Source organism: Ambystoma mexicanum, chromosome 6q, assembly GCF_040938575.1.
Source record: "Ambystoma mexicanum isolate Mex_15411 chromosome 6q, UKY_AmexF1_1, whole genome shotgun sequence".
In the NCBI taxonomy this organism is placed as follows: Eukaryota; Metazoa; Chordata; class Amphibia; order Caudata; family Ambystomatidae; genus Ambystoma; species Ambystoma mexicanum.
Window position 1 is genome coordinate 1,562,537,660 of NC_090937.1, and position 22,748 is coordinate 1,562,560,407.

Here is a 22,748-nt window from a genome sequence, read left to right on the forward strand (position 1 = left end):
TGCGCTAATTCATCAGAACATATCAGACCATAAAGTTGGATAATAGCGACGCTGGGCATAGATGCACTAATTAATCCGAACGCATCAGACCATTAATTTGGGTAATAGCGATGCTGGGCATGGATGCGCTAATTAATCAGAACGTATCAGACCATAAAGTTGGGTAATAGGGACGCTGGGCATGGATGCGCTAATTAATCAGAACATATCAGACCATGAAGTTGGGTAATAGCGACGCTGGGCATAGATGCGCTAATTAATCAGAACATATCAGACCATGAAGTTGGGTAATAGCGACGCTGGGCATGGATGCGCTAATTCATCAGAACATATCAGACCATGAAGTTGAGTAATAGCGACGCTGGGCATGGATGTGCTAATTAATCAGAACATATCAGACCAGGAAGTTGGGTAATAGCGATGCTGGGCATGGATGCGCTAATTAATCACAACATATCAGACCATAAAGTTGGGTAATAGGGACGCTGGGCATGGATGCGCTAATTAATCAGAACGTATCAGACCATGAAGTTGGTTAATAGCGATGCTGGCCATGGATGCGCTAATTAATCAGAACGCATCAGACCATGAAGTTGGTTAATAGCGACGATGGACATGGATGCGCTAATTAATCAGACCGTATCAGACCATGAAGTTTGGTAATAGCGACGCTGGGCATGGATGCGCTAATTAATCCGAACGTATCAGACCATGAAGTTGGGTTATAGCGATGCTGGGCATGGATGCGTTAATTAATCTGAACGCATCAGACCATGAAGTTGGGTAATAGCGACGCTGGGCATGGAAGCGCTAATTCATCCAAACGTATCAGACCATGAAGTTGGGTAATAGCGACGCTGGGCATGGATGCGCTAATTCATCAGAACATATCAGACCGTGAAGTTGGGTAATAGCGACGCTGGGCATAAATACGCTAATTTATCTGAACGCATCAGACCATGAAGTTGGGTAATAGCGATGCTGGGCATGGATGCGCTAATTAATCAAAACGTATCAGACCATGAAGTTGGGTAATAGCGATGCTGGGCATGGATGCGCTAATTAATCAGAACATATCAGACCATGAAATTGGGTAATAGCTACACTGGGCATGGATGCGCTAATTAATCAGAACATATAAGACCATGAAGTTGGGTAATAGCGACGCTGGGCATTGATGCGCTAATTAATCTGAACATATCAGACCATGAAGTTGGGTAATAGCGACGCTGGGCATAGATGTGCTAATTCATCAGAACATATCAGACCATGAAGTTGAGTAATAGCGACGCTGGGCATGGATGCGCTAATTAATCAGTACATATCAGACCATGAAGTTGGGTAATAGCGACGCTGGGCATGGATGCGCTAATTAATCAGAACATATCAGACCATGAAGTTGGGTAGTAGCGACGCTGGGCATGGATGCGCTAAATAATCTGAACATATCAGACCACCAAGTGGGGTAATAGCAACGCTGGGCATGGATGCGCTAATTAATCAGAACAAATCAGATCATGAAGTTGGGTAATAGCGATGCTGGGCATGGATGCGCTAATTAATCCCAACGTATCAGACCATCAAGTGGGGTAATAGCGACGCTGGGTATGGATGCCTAATTAATCCGAACGCATCAGATCATGAAGTTGGGTAATAGCGACGCTGGGCATGGAAGCGCTAATTCATCCAAACGTATCAGACCATGAATTTGGGTAATAGCGACGCTGGGCATGGATGCGCTAATTCATCAGAACATATCAGACCATGAAGTTGGATAATAGCGACGCTGGGCATAGATGCTCTAATTACTCCGAACGCACCAGACCATGAAGTTGGGTAATAGTGATGCTGGGCATGGATGCGCTAATTCATCAGAACGCATCAGACCATGAAGTTTGGTAATAGCGATGCTGGGCATGGAAGCGCTAATTCATCAGAATGTATCAGACCATGAAGTTGGGTAATAGCGACGCTGGGCATGGATGCGCTAATTCATCAGAACATATCAGACCATAAAGTTGGATAATAGCGACGCTGGGCATAGATGCGCTAATTAATCTAAACGCGCCAGACCATGAAGTTGGGTAATAGCGATGCTGGGCATGGATGCGCTAATTAATCAGAACGTATCAGACCATAAAGTTGGGTAATAGGGACGCTGGGCATGGATGCGCTAATTAATCAGAACATATCAGACCATGAAGTTGGGTAATAGCGACGCTGGGCATAGATGCGCTAATTAATCAGAACATATCAGACCATGAAGTTGGGTAATAGCGACGCTGGGCATGGATGCGCTAATTCATCAGAACATATCAGACCATGAAGTTGAGTAATAGCGACGCTGGGCATGGATGTGCTAATTAATCAGAACATATCAGACCATGAAGTTGGGTTATAGCGATGCTGGGCTTGGATGCGCTAATTAATCCGAACGCATCAGACCATCAAGTGAGGTACTAGCGACGCTGGCATGGATGCGCTAATTAATCCGAACGTATGAGACCATCAAGTGAGGTACTAGCGACGCTGGCATGGATGCGCTAACTAATCCGAACGTATCAAACCATCAAGTGGGGTAATACTGATGTTGGGCATTGATGCGCTAATTAATCCGAACGCATCAGACCATGAAGTTGGGCAATAGCGACGCTGGGCATGGATGCGCTAATTAATCCGAACGTTTCAGACCATGAAGTTGGGTAATAGCGACTCTGGCATGGATGCGCTAATTAATCCAAACGTATCAGACCATCAAGTGGGGTAATAGCGACGCTGGGCATGGATGCGCTTATTAATCCGAACGTATCAGACCATCAAGTGGGGTAATAGCGATGCTGGGCATGGATGCGCTAATTAATCCGAACGTATCAGACCATCAAGTGGGGTAATAGCGATGCTGGGCATTGATGCGCTAATTAATCCAAACGTATCAGACCATGAAGTTGGGTAATAGCAACACTGGACATGGATGCGCTAATTAATCCGAACATATCAGACCATGAAGTTGGGTAATAGCGACGCTGGGCATGGAAGCGCTAATTAATCAGAACGTATCAGACCATGAATTTGGGTAATAGCGACGCTGGGCATGGATGCGCTAATGAATCAGAACGTATCAGACCATGAATTTGGGTAATAGCGACGCTGGGCATGGATGCGCTAATTCATCAGAACATATCAGACCATGAAGTTGGATAATAGCGACGCTGGGCATAGATGCGCTAATTAATCCGAACGCATCAGACCATGAAGTTGGGTAATAGCGATGCTGGGCATGGATGCGCTAATTCATCAGAACGCATCAGACCATGAAGTTTGGTAAAAGCGATGCTGGGCATGGAAGCGCTAATTCATCAGAATTTATCAGACCATGAAGTTGGGTAATAGCGACGCTGGGCATGGATGCACTAATTCATCAGAACATATCAGACCATAAAGTTGGATAATAGCTACGCTGGGCATAGATGCGCTAATTAATCCAAACACATCAGACCATGAAGTTGGGTAATAGCGATGCTGGGCATGGATGCGCTAATTAATCAGAACGTATCAGACCATAAAGCTGGGTAATAGGGACGCTGGGCATGGATGCGCTAATTAATCAGAACATATCAGACCATGAAGTTGGGTAATAGCGACGCTGGGCATAGATGCGCTAATTAATCAGAACATATCAGACCATGAAGTTGGGTAATAGCGACGCTGGGCATGGATGCGCTAATTCATCAGAACATATCAGACCATGAAGTTGAGTAATAGCGACGCTGGGCATGGATGTGCTGATTAATCACAACATATCAGACCATGAAGTTGGGTAATAGCGATGCTGGGCATGGATGTGCTAATTAATCCAAACGCATCAGACCATCAAGTGAGGTACTAGCGACTCTGGCATGGATGCGCTAATTAATCCGAACGTATCAGACCATCAAGTGAGGTACTAGCGATGCTGGCATGGATGCGCTAACTAATCCGAACGTATCAAACCATCAAGTGGGGTAATACTGACGTTGGGCATGGATGCGCTAATTAATCCGAACGCATCAGACCATGAAGTTGGGCAATAGCGACGCTGGGCATGGATGCGCTAATTAATCCGAAAGTTTCAGACCATGAAGTTGGGTAATAGCGACTCTGGCATGGATGTGCTAATTAATCCGAACGTATCAGACCATCAAGTGGGGTAATAGCGACGCTGGGCATGGATGCGCTTATTAATCCGAACGTATCAGACCATCTAGTGGGGTAATAGCGATGCTGGGCATGGATGCGCTAATTAATCCGAACGTATCAGACCATCAAGTGGGGTAATAGCGATGCTGGGCATGGATGCGCTAATTAATCCGAACGTATCAGACCATGAAGTTGGGTAATAGCGACGCTGGGCATGGATGCGCTAATTAATCCGAACATATCAGACCATGAAGTTGGGTAATAGCGACGCTGGGCATGGATGCGCTAATGAATCAGAACGTATCAGACCATGAAGTTGGGTAATAGGAACGCTGGGCATGGATGCGCTAATTAATCAGAACATATCAGACCAGGAAGTTGGTTAATAGCGACGCTGGGCATGGATGCGCTTATTAATCCGAACGTATCAGACCATCAAGTGGGGTATTAGCGATGCTGGGCATGGATGCGCTAATTAATCTGAACCTATCAGACTATCAAGTGGGGTAATAGCGATGCTGGGCATGGATGCGCTAATTAATCCGAACGTATCAGACCATGAAGTTGGGTAATAGCGACGCTGGGCATGGATGCGCTAATTAATCCGAACATATCAGACCATGAAGTTGGGTAATAGCGACGCTGGGCATGGATGCGCTAATGAATCAGAACGTATCAGACCATGAAGTTGGGTAATAGGAACGCTGGGCATGGATGCGCTAATTAATCAGAACATATGAGACCAGGAAGTTGGTTAATAGCGACGATGGACATGGATGCGCTAATTAATCAGACCGTATCAGACCATGAAGTTTGGTAATAGCGACGCTGGGCAGGGATGCGCTAATTAATCCGAACGTATCAGACCATGAAGTTGGGTAATAGCGACGCTGGGCATGGATGCGTTAATTAATCCGAACGCATCAGACCATGAAGTTGGGTAATAGCGACGCTGGGCATGGAAGCGCTAATTCATCCAAACGTATCAGACCATGAAATTGGGTAATAGCGACGCTGGGCATGGATGCGCTAATTCATCAGAACATATCAGACCATGAAGTTGGGTAATAGCGACGCTGGGCATAGATACGTTAATTAATCCGAACGCATCAGACCATGAAGTTGGGTCATAGCGATGCTGGGCATGGATGCGCTAATTCATCAGAACATATCAGACCATGAACTTGGGTAATATCGAAGCGTGGCATGGATGTGCTAATTAATCAGAACGTATCAGACCATGAAGTTGGGTAATAGCGACGCTGGGCATGGATGCGCTAATTAATCAGAACGTATCAGACCATGAAGTTGGGTAATAGCGATGCTGGGCATGGATGCGCTAATTAATCCGAACGTATCAGACCATCAAGTGGGGTAATAGCGATGCTGGGCATGGATGCGCTAATTAATCCGAACGTATCAGACCATGAACTTGGGTAATAGCGACGCTGGGCATGGATGCGCTAATTAATCCGAACATATCAGACCATGAATTTGGGTAATAGCGACGCTGGGCATGGATGCGCTAATGAATCAGAACGTATCAGACCATGAAGTTGGGTAATAGGAACGCTGGGCATGGATGCGCTAATTAATCAGAACATATCAGACCAGGAAGATGGTTAATAGCGACGATGGACATGGATGCGCTAATTAATCAGACCGTATCAGACCATGAAGTTTGGTAATAGCGACGCTGGGCAGGGATGCGCTAATTAATCCGAACGTATCAGACCATGAAGTTGGGTCATAGCACAGCTGGGCATGGGTGCGCTAATTAATCTGAACATATCAGACCATGAAGTTGGGTAATAGCGACGCTGGGCATAGATACGCTAATTAATCAGAACATATCAGACCATGAAGTTGGGTAACAGCGACGCTGGGCATGGATGCGCTAATTCATCAGAACATATCAGACCATGAAGTTGAGTAATAGCGACGCTGGGCATGGATGTGCTAATTAATCAGTACATATCAGACCATGAAGTTGGGTAATAGCGACGCTGGCATGGATGCGCTAACTAATCCGAACGTATCAAACCATCAAGTGGGGTAATAGTGATGTTGGGCATGGATGCGCTAATTAATCCGAACGTATCGGACCATCAAGTGGGGTAATAGCGACGCTGGGCATGGATGTGCTAATTAATCCAAACGTTTCAGACCATGAAGTTGGGTAATAGCGACTCTGGCATGGATGCGCTAATTAATCAGAACGTATCAGACCATCAAGTGGGGTAATAGCGACGCTGGGCATGGATGCACTAATTAATCCGAACGTTTCAGACCATCAAGTGGGGTAATAGCGATGCTGGGTATGGATGCGCTAATTAATCCGAACGTATCAGATCATCAAGTGGGGTAATAGCGATGCTGGGCATGGATGCGCTAATTAATCCGAACGTATCAGACCATGAAGTTGGGTAATAGCGACGCTGGGCATGGATGCGCTAATTAATCCGAACATATCAGACCATGAAGTTGGGTAATAGCGATGCTGGGCATGGAAGCGCTAATTAATCAGAACGTATCAGACCATGAAGTTGGGTAATAGGGACGCTGGGCATGGATGCGCTAATTAACCAGAACGTATCAGACCATGAAGTTGGGTAATAGCGACGCTGGGCATGGATGCGCTAATTAATCAGAACGTATCAGACCATGAAGTTGGGTAATAGCGACGCTGGGCATGGATGCGCTAATTAATCAGAACGTATCAGACCATGAAGTTGGGTAATAGCGACGCTGGGTATGGATGCGCAAAATAATCAGAACGTATCAGACCATGAAGTTGGGTAATAGCGATGCTGGGTATGGATGCGCTAATTAATCCGAACGTATCAGACCATGAAGTTGGGTAAGAGCGATGCTGGGCATGGTTGCGCTAATTAATCAGAACGTATCAGATCATGAAGTTGGGTAATAGCGACGCTGGCCATGGATGCGCTAATTAATCAGAACGTATCAGACCATGAAGTTGGTTAATAGCAACGATGGACATGGATGCGCTAAATAATCAGACCGTATCAGACCATGAAGTTTGGTAATAGCGACGCTGGGCATGGATGCGCTAATTAATCCGAACGTATCAGACCATGAAGTTGGGTAATAGCGACGCTGGGCATGGATGCGTTAATTAATTCGAATGCATCAGACCATGAAGTTGGGTAATAGCGACGCTGGGCATGGAAGCGCTAATTCATCCAAACGTATCAGACCATGAAGTTGGGTAATAGCGACGCTGGGCATGGATGCGCTAATTCATCAAAACATATCAGACCATGAAGTTGGGTAATAGCGACCCTGGGCATAGATACGCTAATTAATCCGAACGCATCAGACCATGAAGTTGGGTAATAGCGACGCTGGGCATGGATGCGTTAATTAATTCGAATGCATCAGACCATGAAGTTGGGTAATAGCGACGCTGGGCATGGAAGCGCTAATTCATCCAAACGTATCAGACCATGAAGTTGGGTAATAGCGACGCTGGGCATGGATGCGCTAATTCATCAAAACATATCAGACCATGAAGTTGGGTAATAGCGACCCTGGGCATAGATACGCTAATTAATCCGAACGCATCAGACCATGAAGTTGGGTAATAGCGATGCTGGGCATGGATGCGCTAATTCATCAGAACATATCAGACCATGAAGTTGGGTAATATCGACGCTTGGCATGGATGTGCTAATTAATCAGAACGTATCAGACCATGAAGTTGGGTAATAGCAATGCTGGGCATGGATGCGCTAATTAATCAGAACGTATCAGACCATGAAGTTGGGTAATAGCGACGCTGGGCATGGATGCGCTAATTAATCTGAACATATCAGACCATGAAGTTAGGTAATAGCGACGCTGGGCATAGATGCGCTAATTAATCCGAACATATCAGACCATGAAGTTGAGTTATAGCGACGCTGGGCATGGATGTGCTAATTAATCAGAACATATCAGACCATGAAGTTGGGTAATAGCGACGCTGGGCATGGATGTGCTAATTAATCAGAACATATCAGACCATGAAGTTGGGTAATAGCGACGCTGGGCATGGATGCGCTAAATAATCTGAACGTATCAGACCACCAAGTGGGGTAATAGCGACGCTGGGCATGGATGCGCTAATTAATCAGAACAAATCAGACCATGAAGTTGGGTAATTGCGACGCTGGGCATTAATGCGTTAATTAATCTGAACGTATCAGACCACCACGTGGGGTAATAGCGATGCTGGGCATGGATGCGCTAATTAATCAGAAAATATCAGACCATGAAGTTGGCTCATAGCGACGCTGGGCATGGATGCGCTAATTAATCAGAACATATCAGACCATGAAGTTGGGTAAGAGCGACACTGGGCATGGATGCGCTAATTAATCTGAACATATCAGACCATGAAGTTGGGTAATAGCACCGCTGGGCATGGATGCGCTAATTAATCTGAACATATCAGACCATGAAGTTGGGTAATAGTGACGCTGGGCATAGATGCGCTAATTAATCAGAACATATCAGACCATGAAGTTGGGTAACAGCGACGCTGGGCATGGATCCGCTAATTCATCAGAACATAACAGACCATGAAGTTGAGTAATAGCGACGCTGGGCATGGATGTGCTAATTAATCAGTACATATCAGACCATGAAGTTGGGTAATAGCGACGCTGGGCATGGATGGGCTAATTAATCAGAACATATCAGACCATGAAGTTGGGTAATAGCGACACTGGGCATGGATGCGCTAAATGATCTGAACGTATCAGACCACCAAGTGGGGTAATAGCGACGCTGGGCATGGATGCGCTAATTAATCAGAACAAATCAGACCATGAAGTTGGGTAATAGCGACGCTGGTCATGGATGCGCTAATTAATCCCAACGTATCAGACCAGGAAGTTGGTTAATAGCGACGATGGACATGGATGCGCTAATTAATCAGACCGTATCAGACCATGAAGTTTGGTAATAGCGACGCTGGGCAGGGATGCGCTAATTAATCCGAACGTATCAGACCATGAAGTTGGGTAATAGCGACGCTGGGCATGGATGCGCTAATTAATCAGAACATATCAGACCATGAAGTTGGGTAATAGCGACACTGGGCATGGATGCGCTAATTAATTTGAACATATCAGACCATGAAGTTGGGTAATAGCACCGCTGGGCATGGATGCGCTAATTAATCTGAACATATCAGACCATGAAGTTGGGTAATAGCGACGCTGGGCATAGATGCGCTAATTAATCAGAACATATCAGACCATGAAGTTGGGTAACAGCGACGCTGGGCATGGATGCGCTAATTCATCAGAACATATCAGACCATGAAGTTGAGTAATAGCGACGCTGGGCATGGATGTGCTAATTAATCAGTACATATCAGACCATGAAGTTGGGTAATAGCGACGCTGGGCATGGATGCGCTAATTAATCAGAACATATCAGACCATGAAGTTGGGTAATAGCGACGCTGGGCATGGATGCGCTAAATGATCTGAACGTATCAGACCACCAAGTGGGGTAATAGCGACGCTGGGCATGGATGCGCTAATTGATCAGAACAAATCAGACCATGAAGTTGGGTAATAGCGACGCTGGTCATGGATGCGCTAATTAATCCGAACGTATCAGACCATCAAGTGGGGTAATAGCGATGCTGGGCATGGATGCGCTAATTAATCCGAACGTATCAGACCATCAAGTGGGGTAATAGTGATGCTGGGCATCGATGCGCTAATTAATCCAAACGTATCAGACCCTGAAGTTGGGTAATAGCGATGCTGGACATGGATGCGCTAATTAATCCGAACATATCAGACCATGAAGTTGGGTAATAGCGACGCTGGGCATGGATGCGCTAATTAATCAGAACGTATCAGACCATGAAGTTGGGTAATAGGGACGCTGGGCATGGATGCGCTAATTAATCAGAACATATCAGACCATGAAGTTGGGTAATAGCGACACTGGGCATGGATGCGCTAAATGATCTGAACGTATCAGACCACCAAGTGGGGTAATAGCGACGCTGGGCATGGATGCGCTAATTAATCAGAACAAATCAGACCATGAAGTTGGGTAATAGCGACGCTGGTCATGGATGCGCTAATTAATCCCAACGTATCAGACCAGGAAGTTGGTTAATAGCGACGATGGACATGGATGCGCTAATTAATCAGACCGTATCAGACCATGAAGTTTGGTAATAGCGACGCTGGGCAGGGATGCGCTAATTAATCCGAACGTATCAGACCATGAAGTTGGGTAATAGCGACACTGGGCATGGATGCGCTAATTAATTTGAACATATCAGACCATGAAGTTGGGTAATAGCACCGCTGGGCATGGATGCGCTAATTAATCTGAACATATCAGACCATGAAGTTGGGTAATAGCGACGCTGGGCATAGATGCGCTAATTAATCAGAACATATCAGACCATGAAGTTGGGTAACAGCGACGCTGGGCATGGATGCGCTAATTCATCAGAACATATCAGACCATGAAGTTGAGTAATAGCGACGCTGGGCATGGATGTGCTAATTAATCAGTACATATCAGACCATGAAGTTGGGTAATAGCGACGCTGGGCATGGATGCGCTAATTAATCAGAACATATCAGACCATGAAGTTGGGTAATAGCGACGCTGGGCATGGATGCGCTAAATGATCTGAACGTATCAGACCACCAAGTGGGGTAATAGCGACGCTGGGCATGGATGCGCTAATTGATCAGAACAAATCAGACCATGAAGTTGGGTAATAGCGACGCTGGTCATGGATGCGCTAATTAATCCGAACGTATCAGACCATCAAGTGGGGTAATAGCGATGCTGGGCATGGATGCGCTAATTAATCCGAACGTATCAGACCATCAAGTGGGGTAATAGTGATGCTGGGCATCGATGCGCTAATTAATCCAAACGTATCAGACCCTGAAGTTGGGTAATAGCGATGCTGGACATGGATGCGCTAATTAATCCGAACATATCAGACCATGAAGTTGGGTAATAGCGACGCTGGGCATGGATGCGCTAATTAATCAGAACGTATCAGACCATGAAGTTGGGTAATAGGGACGCTGGGCATGGATGCGCTAATTAATCAGAACATATCAGACCAGGAAGTTGGTTAATAGCGACGATGGACATGGATGCGCTAATTAATCAGACCGTATCAGACCAGGAAGTTTGGTAATAGCGACGCTGGGCAGGGATGCGCTAATTAATCCGAACGTATCAGACCATGAAGTTGGGTAATAGCGACGCTGGGCATGGATGTGCTAATTCATCAGAACATATCAGACCATGAAGTTGGGTAATAGCGACGCTGGGCATAGATACGCTAATTAATCCGAACGCATCAGGCCATGAAGTTGGGTCATAGCGATGCTGGGCATGGATGCGCTAATTCATCAGAACATATCAGACCATGAACTTGGGTAATATCGACGCGTGGCATGGACGTGCTAATTAATCAGAACGTATCAGACCATGAAGTTGGGTAATAGCGACGCTGGGCATGGATGCGCTAATTAATCAGAACGTATCAGACCATGAAGTTGGGTAATAGCGACGCTGGGCATGGATGCGCTAATTAATCAGAACATATCAGACCATGAAGTTGGGTAATAGCGACACTGGGCATGGATGCGCTAATTAATTTGAACATATTAGACCATGAAGTGGGTAATAGCACCGCTGGGCATGGATGCGCTAATTAATCAGAACATATCAGACCATGAAGTTGGGTAACAGCGACGCTGGGCATGGATGCGCTAATTCATCAGAACATATCAGACCATGAAGTTGAGTAATAGCGACGCTGGGCATGGATGTGCTAATTAATCAGTACATATCAGACCATGAAGTTGGGTAATAGCGACGCTGGGCATGGATGCGCTAATTAATCAGAACATATCAGACCATGAAGTTGGGTAATAGCGACGCTGGGCATGGATGCGCTAAATGATCTGAACGTATCAGACCACCAAGTGGGGTAATAGCGACGCTGGGCATGGATGCGCTAATTAATCAGAACAAATCAGACCATGAAGTTGGGTAATAGCGAAGCTGGTCTTGGATGCGCTAATTAATCCCAACGTATCAGACCATCAAGTGGGGTAATAGCGACGCTGGGTATGGATGCCTAATTAATCCGAATGCATCAGATCATGAAGGTGGGTAATAGGGACGCTGGGCATGGAAGCGCTAATTCATCCAAACGTATCAGACCATGAATTTGGGTAATAGCAACGCTGGGCATGAATGCGCTAATTCATAAGAACATATCAGGCCATGAAGTTGGATAATAGCGACGCTGGGCATAGATGCGCTAATTAATCCGAACGCATTAGACCATGAAGTTGGGTAATAGCGATGCTGGGTATGGATGCGCTAATTCATCAGAGCGCATCAGACCATGAAGTTTGGTAATAGCGATGCTGGGCATGGAAGCGCTAATTCATCAGAATGTATCAGACCATGAAGTTGGGTATTAGCGACGCTGGGCATGGATGCGCTAATTCATCAGAACATATCAGACCATAAAGTTGGATAATAGCGACGCTGGGCATAGATGCGCTAATTAATCCGAACGCATCAGACCATGAAGTTGGGTAATAGCGATGCTGGGCATGGATGCGCTAATTAATCAGAACGTATCAGACCATAAAGTTGGGTAATAGGGACGCTGGGCATGGATGCACTAATTAATCAGAACATATCAGACCATGAAGTTGGGTAATAGCGACGCTGGGCATAGATGCGCTAATTAATCAGAACATATCAGACAAGGAAGTTGGGTAATAGCGATGCTGGGCATGGATGCGCTAATTAATCACAACATATCAGACCATGAGGTTGGGTAATAGCGACGCTGGGCATGGATGCGCTAAATAATCTGAAAGTATCAGACCACCAAGTGGGCTAATAGCGACGCTGGGCATGGATGCGCTAAGTAATCAGAACATATCATACCATGAAGTTGGGTAATAGCGACGCTGGGCATGGATGCGCTAATTAATCCAAACGCATCAGACCATCAAGTGAGGTACTAGCGACGCTGGCATGGATGCGCTAATTAATCCGAATGTATCAGACCATCAAGTGAGGTAATGCGCTAATTAATCCGCTAATCCGCTAGAATGCGCTAATTAATCCGAGCGCATCAGACCATGAAGTTGGGCAATAGCGACGCTGGGCATGGATGCGCTAATTAATCAGAACGTATCAGACCATGAAGTTGGGTAATAGCGACGCTGGGCATGGATGCGCTAATTAATCCGAACGTATCTAGTTCCACAGAAGCAAAAATATACAATGAATGTAGGGGTCTGAAACCCTTGGCTCTCATGGTGGACTGACCCTTCCATCAGCCCTACCCAGCATAGACAATGGTGAGTGACCATGGGAGTCATAGCGCAAAACATCTGGCGAGTCGCAGGTAGCGCACCTTTGATGTCAATGCTTTGATGAGTTTTCTGGGGTTTTTACTTCTCAGCCTTGCTTTTCAGGTCTCTTGTTTTTCTTACCCTGAGAAATGAACTGCTTTTCAAACTTCTGCAAGAACTCCAAGTACAAGAGGTCATCCGAGGACAAGGCCTCCTCTCCCACCACAGACTTCATGGCCTGGACGTCCTTCCCAATGGCGTAGCAGGCATACTGTGAAGACAATAGATGGACACAAGCGCTTTAACAATGGTGTGCATATGCTTAGTTTCGTCTGCATTAGTAGAAGACAGAAGAACTCTGAATGATGTCCTAAACGCAGGATGGATTAGCTTAGTGTCTGCCTAGCAAACGCATGAAAAGGCCCTTGTTGTGGGATTGGTGAGCCGTATGGCTACAGTCACTCAAACAGCAGCATCTTCTTGAACGTTGACCCCAAACTGTTTTACAGAATATTTACATATCACTGCCTAAAATAAGAGGATTGAGCAGCAGTGTTCGAGCATGGCGGATGGGAGGTGGGGTGTTGACCCCTCAAACCCACGCACCTCTGGGCCCTGGCCGAGAGGTTTACCACTGCGGGTCAGGAAAGAGACATTTTTGGTGTGTGTGTGTGTATTCATGCACGCATGCTGAGGTGGAGGATGAGGTTGGCGAGTGTGAGCGGAATGAATGCGTGTAAATGTGGCAGGGAGCTGTAGCCAGGGAATGAATGTGCGTGAATGAGGGGCGACGAGGCATGACATTGTTGGCTGGTTTTATGGGCAAAGCCAAACTGAGTCCTCCCACAAAGGGATACTGGTTCCATGGGCATAACCACACCATTGACATGTTTTCTTGATCTGGCATGGCAGTATAAGTGGCAAAGCAAAAGTGAGTGTTCTTATGTAGAGATACTCACAGATATGGGTACAACCAGCAGGGAAATGCCTTCCTACATTGGCAGAATGCTGGCATATATCGTGTGCAAAGGCATCACCAATACAATAGCCTGCGAGCACCAGTTTGTTATTGGGCACCCTGTATCTACTGGATTTCTTCTTGTGTTATCCTCCAAAACCCATTGTAAATTGTATGTGTGCTGCAAAAGGCACCATTTACACTGATTATTAATATATATATATATATATATATCAGATGTGAGCTGCCTTAGCACCCCTGGTTGGTCACTTGTTCTGTCACTTGAACAAATTAGGGGGTAATATTTCCACCCCTCCAATGTGCAAAATATACAGCAGCCACAGAATGCCGATGCCCCCTAAGGAGTCACTTGCCCCCCTGACAACAAACCGTCCCTCCACCACTTGTCAGTAGCACAGACACACAAGTGCTAAGGGAATGAAGACATGTTCTAGGCCATTGAACCCTTCCGGCATGTACACTCCAGAAAAGAGCGAGTCGCATGACAGCATCGCATGATAATGCTCTTAAAAGAAACATACAGTACTGTTTAACCGGTTAGATAGCACAGTGAGCTAAGCGCTCGCCCCTGATATCTGTGGGCTAATAATGTCTTCTGTTATTTCAGCGGCTCTGAGATCTGTGGGTATGTAGCACTATATAAGAAATTAATCATTATTATTGCTCCTCAGGTGCTGCCCCAAAGATATGGCACCATTGTAAAAGTGAATGTGAATGTAATAGTCATTTCTACTGTGCCAGCTACCACGAGGGCCGCCCTTAGGGAAGGGCCGCCCTTGGGGCAGGGCCGCCCAGGCGACTGCCCAGGGCGCCATTAGCCCTCCTCCACGCCAGCTCAGGGGATTCTTTCAAGGTCTCCCCCGAGCTGGCGTGGTGGGAGAAGGCACGGGTGGCACGTATTGAAATTAAATGCACCTCTCGGGAGCAGGCGCATTTAATAACAATAGTACGCTGATGCTTTTGCATCAGCGCCTATTGAAAAATGGGGTCACATTTTTGTTTTGTTGCCTGGGCGTTGCTGTTGCTGCTTAGGCCAGCTCTGGCTACCACCATGCTGGCCATCCGGGGCCAAGGTGTGTCCGTAAAGTGTATTGATTTAAAGGAGAGCCGATGGTAAGAAAATATAGTTATAATGGTGAGGCAGTAATTCTCCATGTTTATTAGCTAACTAAACCTGGACATATGCACCCTGCTGTAGGAGTTGTTGTGGATTAGAAAGTCCCTTATTATTTTTATTTGATCTTAATTGGATATGGTTAAAAAAGTATACCAATAATTATAGAAAAATAAGACAAAGAAAAAGATATTACAGCAAATTCAACATACAAATAGAATAGTTCAGAACAATTCTTATAAAATCTTTCCACAATAATTCACATAATTGGCAAAACGGTCTTATTCACATGAATCGCTGCATTTAAAATGAGAAAAAATCCCTCAGGTAAAAGCAGAGGGTATCCGTTAATATGGTCTCCAAATATATGGTCGCCATATATAATGTCGCCGGGAAAAGGTTGTGCCGACATTATATATGGTGACCATATATATGGGGTGAAGGGGACCGGGGTTTGCGCGGATGTCCCCCAGTCCCCTTGAAAAAAAATAGCCCTGCATGTCCCATGTAATAATGTCCCCGCAAATAACGGACATTTTTCGGTGACTTTTTTGACAGGCGACATGTTTTCAGGGATGTTATCACATGCTTGCTAAAAGCAGGTCCCTTAACTTCATGGTGAGCTGAATTTAAATCATCCTGGATACTGCACTTGACTAAAGTTAAGTGATCACGTGGAGGCTTGATTGTGAGAAGCGCACTGTGCCCAACCAGTTTGGAGGGAGTTGCTGGAGTGGTGAGGAGTTAGGCCCCTGAACAGAATGCGGAAAAAACAGCCAGGGCGTTATTTCTAACTGGGGAACATAAGCATTTGCTTAAGGACATCATAGCCCAGTGATTCATACAACCACTGTCCATAGAAATATAGGAGCAACTGTAAAGCAAGCATAGACACTATGGCCATCAAATGCCTTACTCATAATATATTTTAGGGACCAATTAAATACCTATTTTCCACTGGCAAGCTATAGGCCTGCGCGCTCACAGTCACAGTGTAGGTGGACAGGCCCAAAGGGTAGACAGGAACGCAAGGAAAGAACAGCTTTATCTGCATCCATGGTCAAAACGATTAGGATAGACAGTAGTCAATATGTGGAGCCATGCTGAGTGAGACAGAGGACCAGGAGCCTTTGATCGGAACAGCCAGGTGCCTGCAGGTGGCGCAGTGCTAAGTGAGACTGATGAACAGCAGCTTCTGATCTAGACATACCGGAGCCTTGCAGTATGTGGCTGGAGCAATGTTGAATGAGACAGAGAAACAAAAGTCTCTGATCTGGATGTGTGGCAGCCTTCAGGTGGTGCAAGGCTCAGTGAGACAGAGGAACCGCAGCTTCTGATCTGAACAGACAGGAGCCTGACAGCATGCGGCTGGTGCAATGTTGATTGAGAAAGAGAAACAGGAGTCTCTGATCTGGATAGTCGGGAGACTTCAGATTGCGCAATGCTAAATGAGACAGAGGAAAGGCAGCTTCTGATCTGGATAGTCATGGGACTCATATTTAAGGGAATAAGAAACCCAGCTATATTTCGGCTCAAATCAATGCAAATGGTCGCTCCTCCCAGTAAGCGTGTGCCGAGATATGATTCATATTTTCTAACTCACCATAAAATATGGAACCCAAATATATTTATGTGCGTGCAGTTATCTGAAAGGGTAAGGTAGCTGCCATGTTGTGGGTTCTAAGGACACTAAAAAGATAAACCCACTTGTCATTTTGGGATGATGAATCTTTCTACTCCCTCAGCCTTCATCATCCACACCTCCCAACTCCTTGTCCTATCAGCAGGCAGTGGGTGTGGGAGGGAGAGAGTTGGCCAATCCGTAGCATGGGAATTATGATCATAATCGAGTGTCACCAGCCCTATAAGAGATCAGTTTTCAATCTGAGGGGGACTTTTTGCCTTTCTTTGGACTTTTGAGTATTCCGTTGATTTTTCCACTCTATTGATGGAGGTAGTCTCCTTCTGGAATCCTGCAAGGAATAACTAGCAGAGTGACAGGGAGAACTACCAAGGCCTTAAACAATGCGTGGGAGACAGAGATTGGAAAATCTAGAAGCAAGCTGGGCCTGCCATTTGAGGTGCCAGAGTAAGTCTACCCTTTACTGAAGCCTTTTACCAGATCTGTGCCATCCTCAGAGAAGCCCCGCTGTGTCCATGGATGCCTCATAACCAAGGCCTCGCATGTAAGTAGATGAATCCAAATGCCAAAAAAGTGTGGGGGGAAATCTACCAACCTTAATCTCCATCTCGCATAGCGGGTGGATGGGCGGGGGGTGGAACTGGGGAGACCATTCACAACTTTTATTAAATCAAGCTCAAATTAAATTCCGCTATAGAAAATCTCCCTATTCATTTAAATTGAATGTTGTTGTGAACTGCCTGTCTGAATCCTTTCCATTAAATTGTGTGTGTGAGGGGGTAGAGGGTGCAACTGTGTAGATTCTTAGTGCATTGAATTGAAGTTAAATCAATTAATTCCCATATAGAAAATCACGGGATAAGTGTTGTTAGAGTTTGAAACTAACAAAGTTCATGCCGAGTGTGTTAGAGCCGTTATAGACAATAAAGTTATGGAGTGACTCTATCTTTCTGAAACCCATGTCTTCTGTACAGAACGGGGTGTCCATAATCCCAAAATAAGTAACCCTCAAACTAAAACAAAATATAAATATAAAATAAAAAGCCCAAACCGATTTTTTTTCATTGTGTCTATTTCCCAAAACCTGCCTTTTTGATAAAAAGCCAAAATGATGTTGCTACTGTATTCCCACTCCCTGCACCTTGCCTTCAAATTAAGGGGTTATATAAAACCGATGCCTGTGGCTGGTGGTTGCTGGGAGAGAAGACCACTAGTATTACCCAATGAATCACTGGGGGTTGTATCAAATTTCCTAATTGTTAATGTGCAATAAATCCTCTGTGTGTGTTTTCATGTAAAGTCTTTAAATGCAACCTGTGCATTGTTGTATCTGTCAGTCCATTAGAAATATAAGTCAGTCAATTGTTGCAAGTCATTTGAAATTGTGATATTGTGTAGTGCCACAGCGTTGGTGGCTGATGTTTAGGTTGTTCTATTATTCTTTGTCAAACCTTAATAAATATATATTCTTACTCTACACCGGCATGGTTCCTAGCTCATTTGTGCTAAGGAGGGTATTCGTTGGATGTTGCCAGATAGGTTGGAGACCTCACTAAATTTGATTCTGTAAAGCGCTTTGTTGCGCGCCACCTTGCTTGGGGACGGGGAAAGGAACTCCCTGAGTTGAGAGTGACCACCTAATAAATCGTGACACACTGTCCTAGAATGTTAAACTGATAACCTCCAGGTTCATCACTACTTACCAGCTGGTTAGATACATCACCATGATCCTTCCTCGTCATGCCCTCTCCAATGGCGGACTTCATGAGACGGGATAAAGATGGCAGCACATTTATTGGTGGGTAGATCTGTAAGAACAGGGAGGGTGAAAACTCACGATTAATGCAAGCATGAATAAAGCGACACAAATGCTTGTGACAGCGGGCAGTAACATATCCATAGGCCACCACATGGAATCACCCCTCATGTTATCTATTCTACGCTAGGTTGTCTATAGGAACAAGAGCATGAAATCATTAGGATCAGTGCAACTGCTTAGGACCCAGATTTATTAATTAATACATCCACTAGATCATGTAGACCACTGGCAAGCTATTGGGAAATGTCCAGTGCATCTTAAAGCATCAGTAGCAAATTGTTTTTAATCATATATATTTTATCTTACATGTGTCATGTGCGGTATTGCCCCAAAAGATTGGGGAAAAAGCTGAATGCGCATTGACGGCGCATTCGGCATGAACACATAATGGGTTTGTGGCTTGCAGGGGTGGTGTCCGCTTCGAGGGGAAAGAATTCAATGGAAAACAAAGTTAAGGGTTTCTGGGGGGGAAGTCCCGACCCACTTTAGGGTACAAGGTAGGTGTAAAGCGCGTCCAGATGATAGAAGGGTGCACCGCGCATGTTAATCATTGCATTTTCTTCATTTTCTGTTTTTTTCGTACGTCGATGTTTCGTGACACAATGTTTTCGGCTGCAGGATTTTAACGTAAATGGGGGAAGTATATTGATGGTTTCTAATTTCATATCTGAAAAAACATTCTAATATACAGAAAAAGTCACCTACATGTGTGATAGAAAAATCCAAGTATGAAATGTGTAGAGTAGTTAGTGCCTGTAATGTTGATGAAAGTTGCTATTACATTATTGTTTGTGATTATTATTATTATTGTAATTGGTATAATAATAATACTATAAATGATAAATGGCCTAACAGCCATGAAACAAGTCCATATACCAAATAACATGTGGGATATACAATTAGACGTACACTGGTTAAGCACCACTGATATTCTTAGCAGGCCAAGCGTAAGATCGCATATCATATATATCAAGCACATTGGGCCATACAAATGGGGAAAGAGCGCTATATAAATAACCAGATACAATGCAATACAATATATGCAGAACTTATAGAGCACCATGAAGATGTCCTCTTGGCACTAGCATTCTAGGCCCCACTAACAATATGGTACTTGATGGTGGGCAAACTGGTTTGCAAAATGTGGCATTGGGCTTTGGTGAGCACTGGTCTCTGGGTGTACCGTCCACTATCTACACTATCAGCGCCCTAATGCCTACGGGCTGCGGCGCTCTATAAATACATTAATAAATAAAAGAAAAATCTTAAATTGAAAACCTGTACAGACCTGTCTGTTGTGAAGCTGCCGGTCCACGTAGATTTGCCCCTCTGTGATGAACCCAGTCAAGTCAGGAATCGGGTGAGTGATGTCTGCAAAGAAAATGCTGCCCTTTACCAGTCACATCACACCTTCGTTAAGCTTCACAGAGCCCATGCCGATGCAAATACTCGAGATGGCAGGCAACCTAACTAGCTGGGGGTTGGAATGTTGTCCTACGATGGGTGGGGGAGGCTCTGTGTCCTATTGGTCCTGTTTCCCTGTGGTCTTGTGAGACGGTAGAGCAGCTTGTCCACTTTGATTGGCTTCCCTGATGCCAAATGCAGAGCCTTTCACCTTGGATTGGATCCGAGCTTTTCTGAATAAGAGAATGCAGGGGGCCTCATTCGGAGTCTGGTGGTAGCATTAAAAATGAGAGGTATTTTGAATTCCACCTATTTTTAAAATACCACTTAATTATGGTTTGGGATCACATGAGTTATTTACTGCTTAGGGTACACAGAAACTACTAAATAGAGAAACTATTTCTGATTTACACCAAGCAGCACGTTCTATGTACATTAAGCGATAAATATCTCACGCAATCCCAACTAATGTTATGTGGTATTTTGAAAAAAAAAGAAATAGGGCATACGTAGAAGTTTGGCGGTATATACCAGCAAACCTTAATACCGTTTCCTCATGGGTGAAGCAAGCAGTAACATTAAGGGTCTCTGTGCTTCAAAGGTATGAGGACCCATAAGTTATTCCCCATTTTGGAGTCCTGTAGGACTCAATGGGGATCTGTAATTACCACTTGTCCACATGTGGTAAATGCGTTTTGTGGTGATAACAGAAATGTAGGCAAAGTGCTAGAGTTTCAATCCTGAAACTCTGAATTTGGCAGAGTGGTAAAACATCCTGTCTCCTAAAATACAAGATGTTTCACCACTACTGCCAAACTCATCATCAGGCGCTTAGAATTTAAAAGAATATGTTTTTACGGTTACCGCCATACTCATAATGAGTACCATCAACCTAAATAAGGTCCACTCGTATCCTGTAGAGCAGCCTTGAATTGTGGGGTCCCACAGGGGTCTGCTCTGCCTTCTGCACTTCTCAATGTGCAACTGGGACCTTTGTCCTCCATGTTGAGTGGAATTAGTGTCGGCATACAATTATATGCTGACGATTCACAAATACACACTAAAATTCCCTCAGAACCTGATGCCTCAACGGATCAGCGGCTTTCTTTTCTGCAGACCAGGGTTAGATTAAATCTATCTAGCTGTAGCTAAAACTTAATTCATAATGTGGACATTTAGGGTAAGTTGTCACTTGGAAATAAGAAAATTGAGCAACGACAGTAGACATTAGAAAGACCATGTTTAAAAAAACACACACATTTTCTGCATGCATGCAATACCTGCCGATTACCTCTTCGTCCATCACCCTAGTCACAGACCTTACTCTAGGAGGCGATTTCTCACTGGGATGCAAGTGCTTCAAAAGCCCCCTTAAAACCTGTATTTTACTCGGCCTCTCAGCTGTGTCTCGGGATCGCCAGGGAAAGCAGACTTCCCTAAGACCTCATGAACTTGCTCTGCATACCCTGGTTTAGGAATGCAGAGTTTATAAAGCTTATTCTTAGAGCCCTCTTTATTTTCGGGATGCACCCTGTGAAGTTTGACTTTCTCATATGGTTTTTTTGCAAAGGTGTTGCTGTCGATGAGTGTTTGTCTATATAGGCCAGGTAAAATGGATGCCCCAAGGCAGAGCTCCTTATTTGGAGTCAACTTGATTGTTTTATGTTTTTAAGGCGAAAAACCTACTCCATTTTGATGTTACTGTGGCCTAGGTTTTCCTGTATCCAGGTAAAAGAGTTGGTACATCATATTTTTATGTATAGCGCTTTGTGTCTGACTTTTAACTAGCTGAGCTATCCAATTGCGACACACTATGCTGTTTAATCAATTGTCTAGTTAAAAATAAACATTTATTCGGTTATCTACCCCATAGCACTTTTCTGTCCCCTTCAGTATTTTTTTAAACAAAATATAGCACTGCTATTATCAGGTTTTTCTTGTGGGCAATGACCTATTCCTCCTGCTTATAAACACTGCAATAATACGTTTTATGTTAAATAGAAATGCAATCCCCAGAGACAATGCATTACCAAATGCTGTAGTTTGCACATTTTTAGGAGAAATAGCTGGTAAAATAGCTCAGCAGGTCAAGTGCTCATGGCTAGGATTTATCTGTGTTCTGCAGGTCAGACGTTGGAATCCTAGTAAGGTCTACTCAACAATACATGCTGCTGACCACATAGCTTAGACTTGTATGGTCAGCGGCATATATGAGC

The 22,748-nt window shown here is 44.8% G+C and overlaps 1 protein-coding gene across 1 annotated transcript in view; it reads right to left on the reverse strand.

Annotated features, from left to right (window-relative positions):
- Positions 1-22,748, reverse strand: part of ATP6V1B1 (ATPase H+ transporting V1 subunit B1) — a 433,722-nt gene that overhangs the window by 80,359 nt on the left and 330,615 nt on the right. Inside the window, exons 11-13 of the mRNA XM_069632272.1 lie at positions 20,417-20,499; positions 19,013-19,117; positions 13,716-13,845 (exon numbers count right to left, since the gene is read on the reverse strand). Coding sequence (XP_069488373.1) covers positions 13,716-13,845; positions 19,013-19,117; positions 20,417-20,499 — 318 coding nt within the window. The remainder of the gene's footprint in view (positions 1-13,715; positions 13,846-19,012; positions 19,118-20,416; positions 20,500-22,748) is intronic.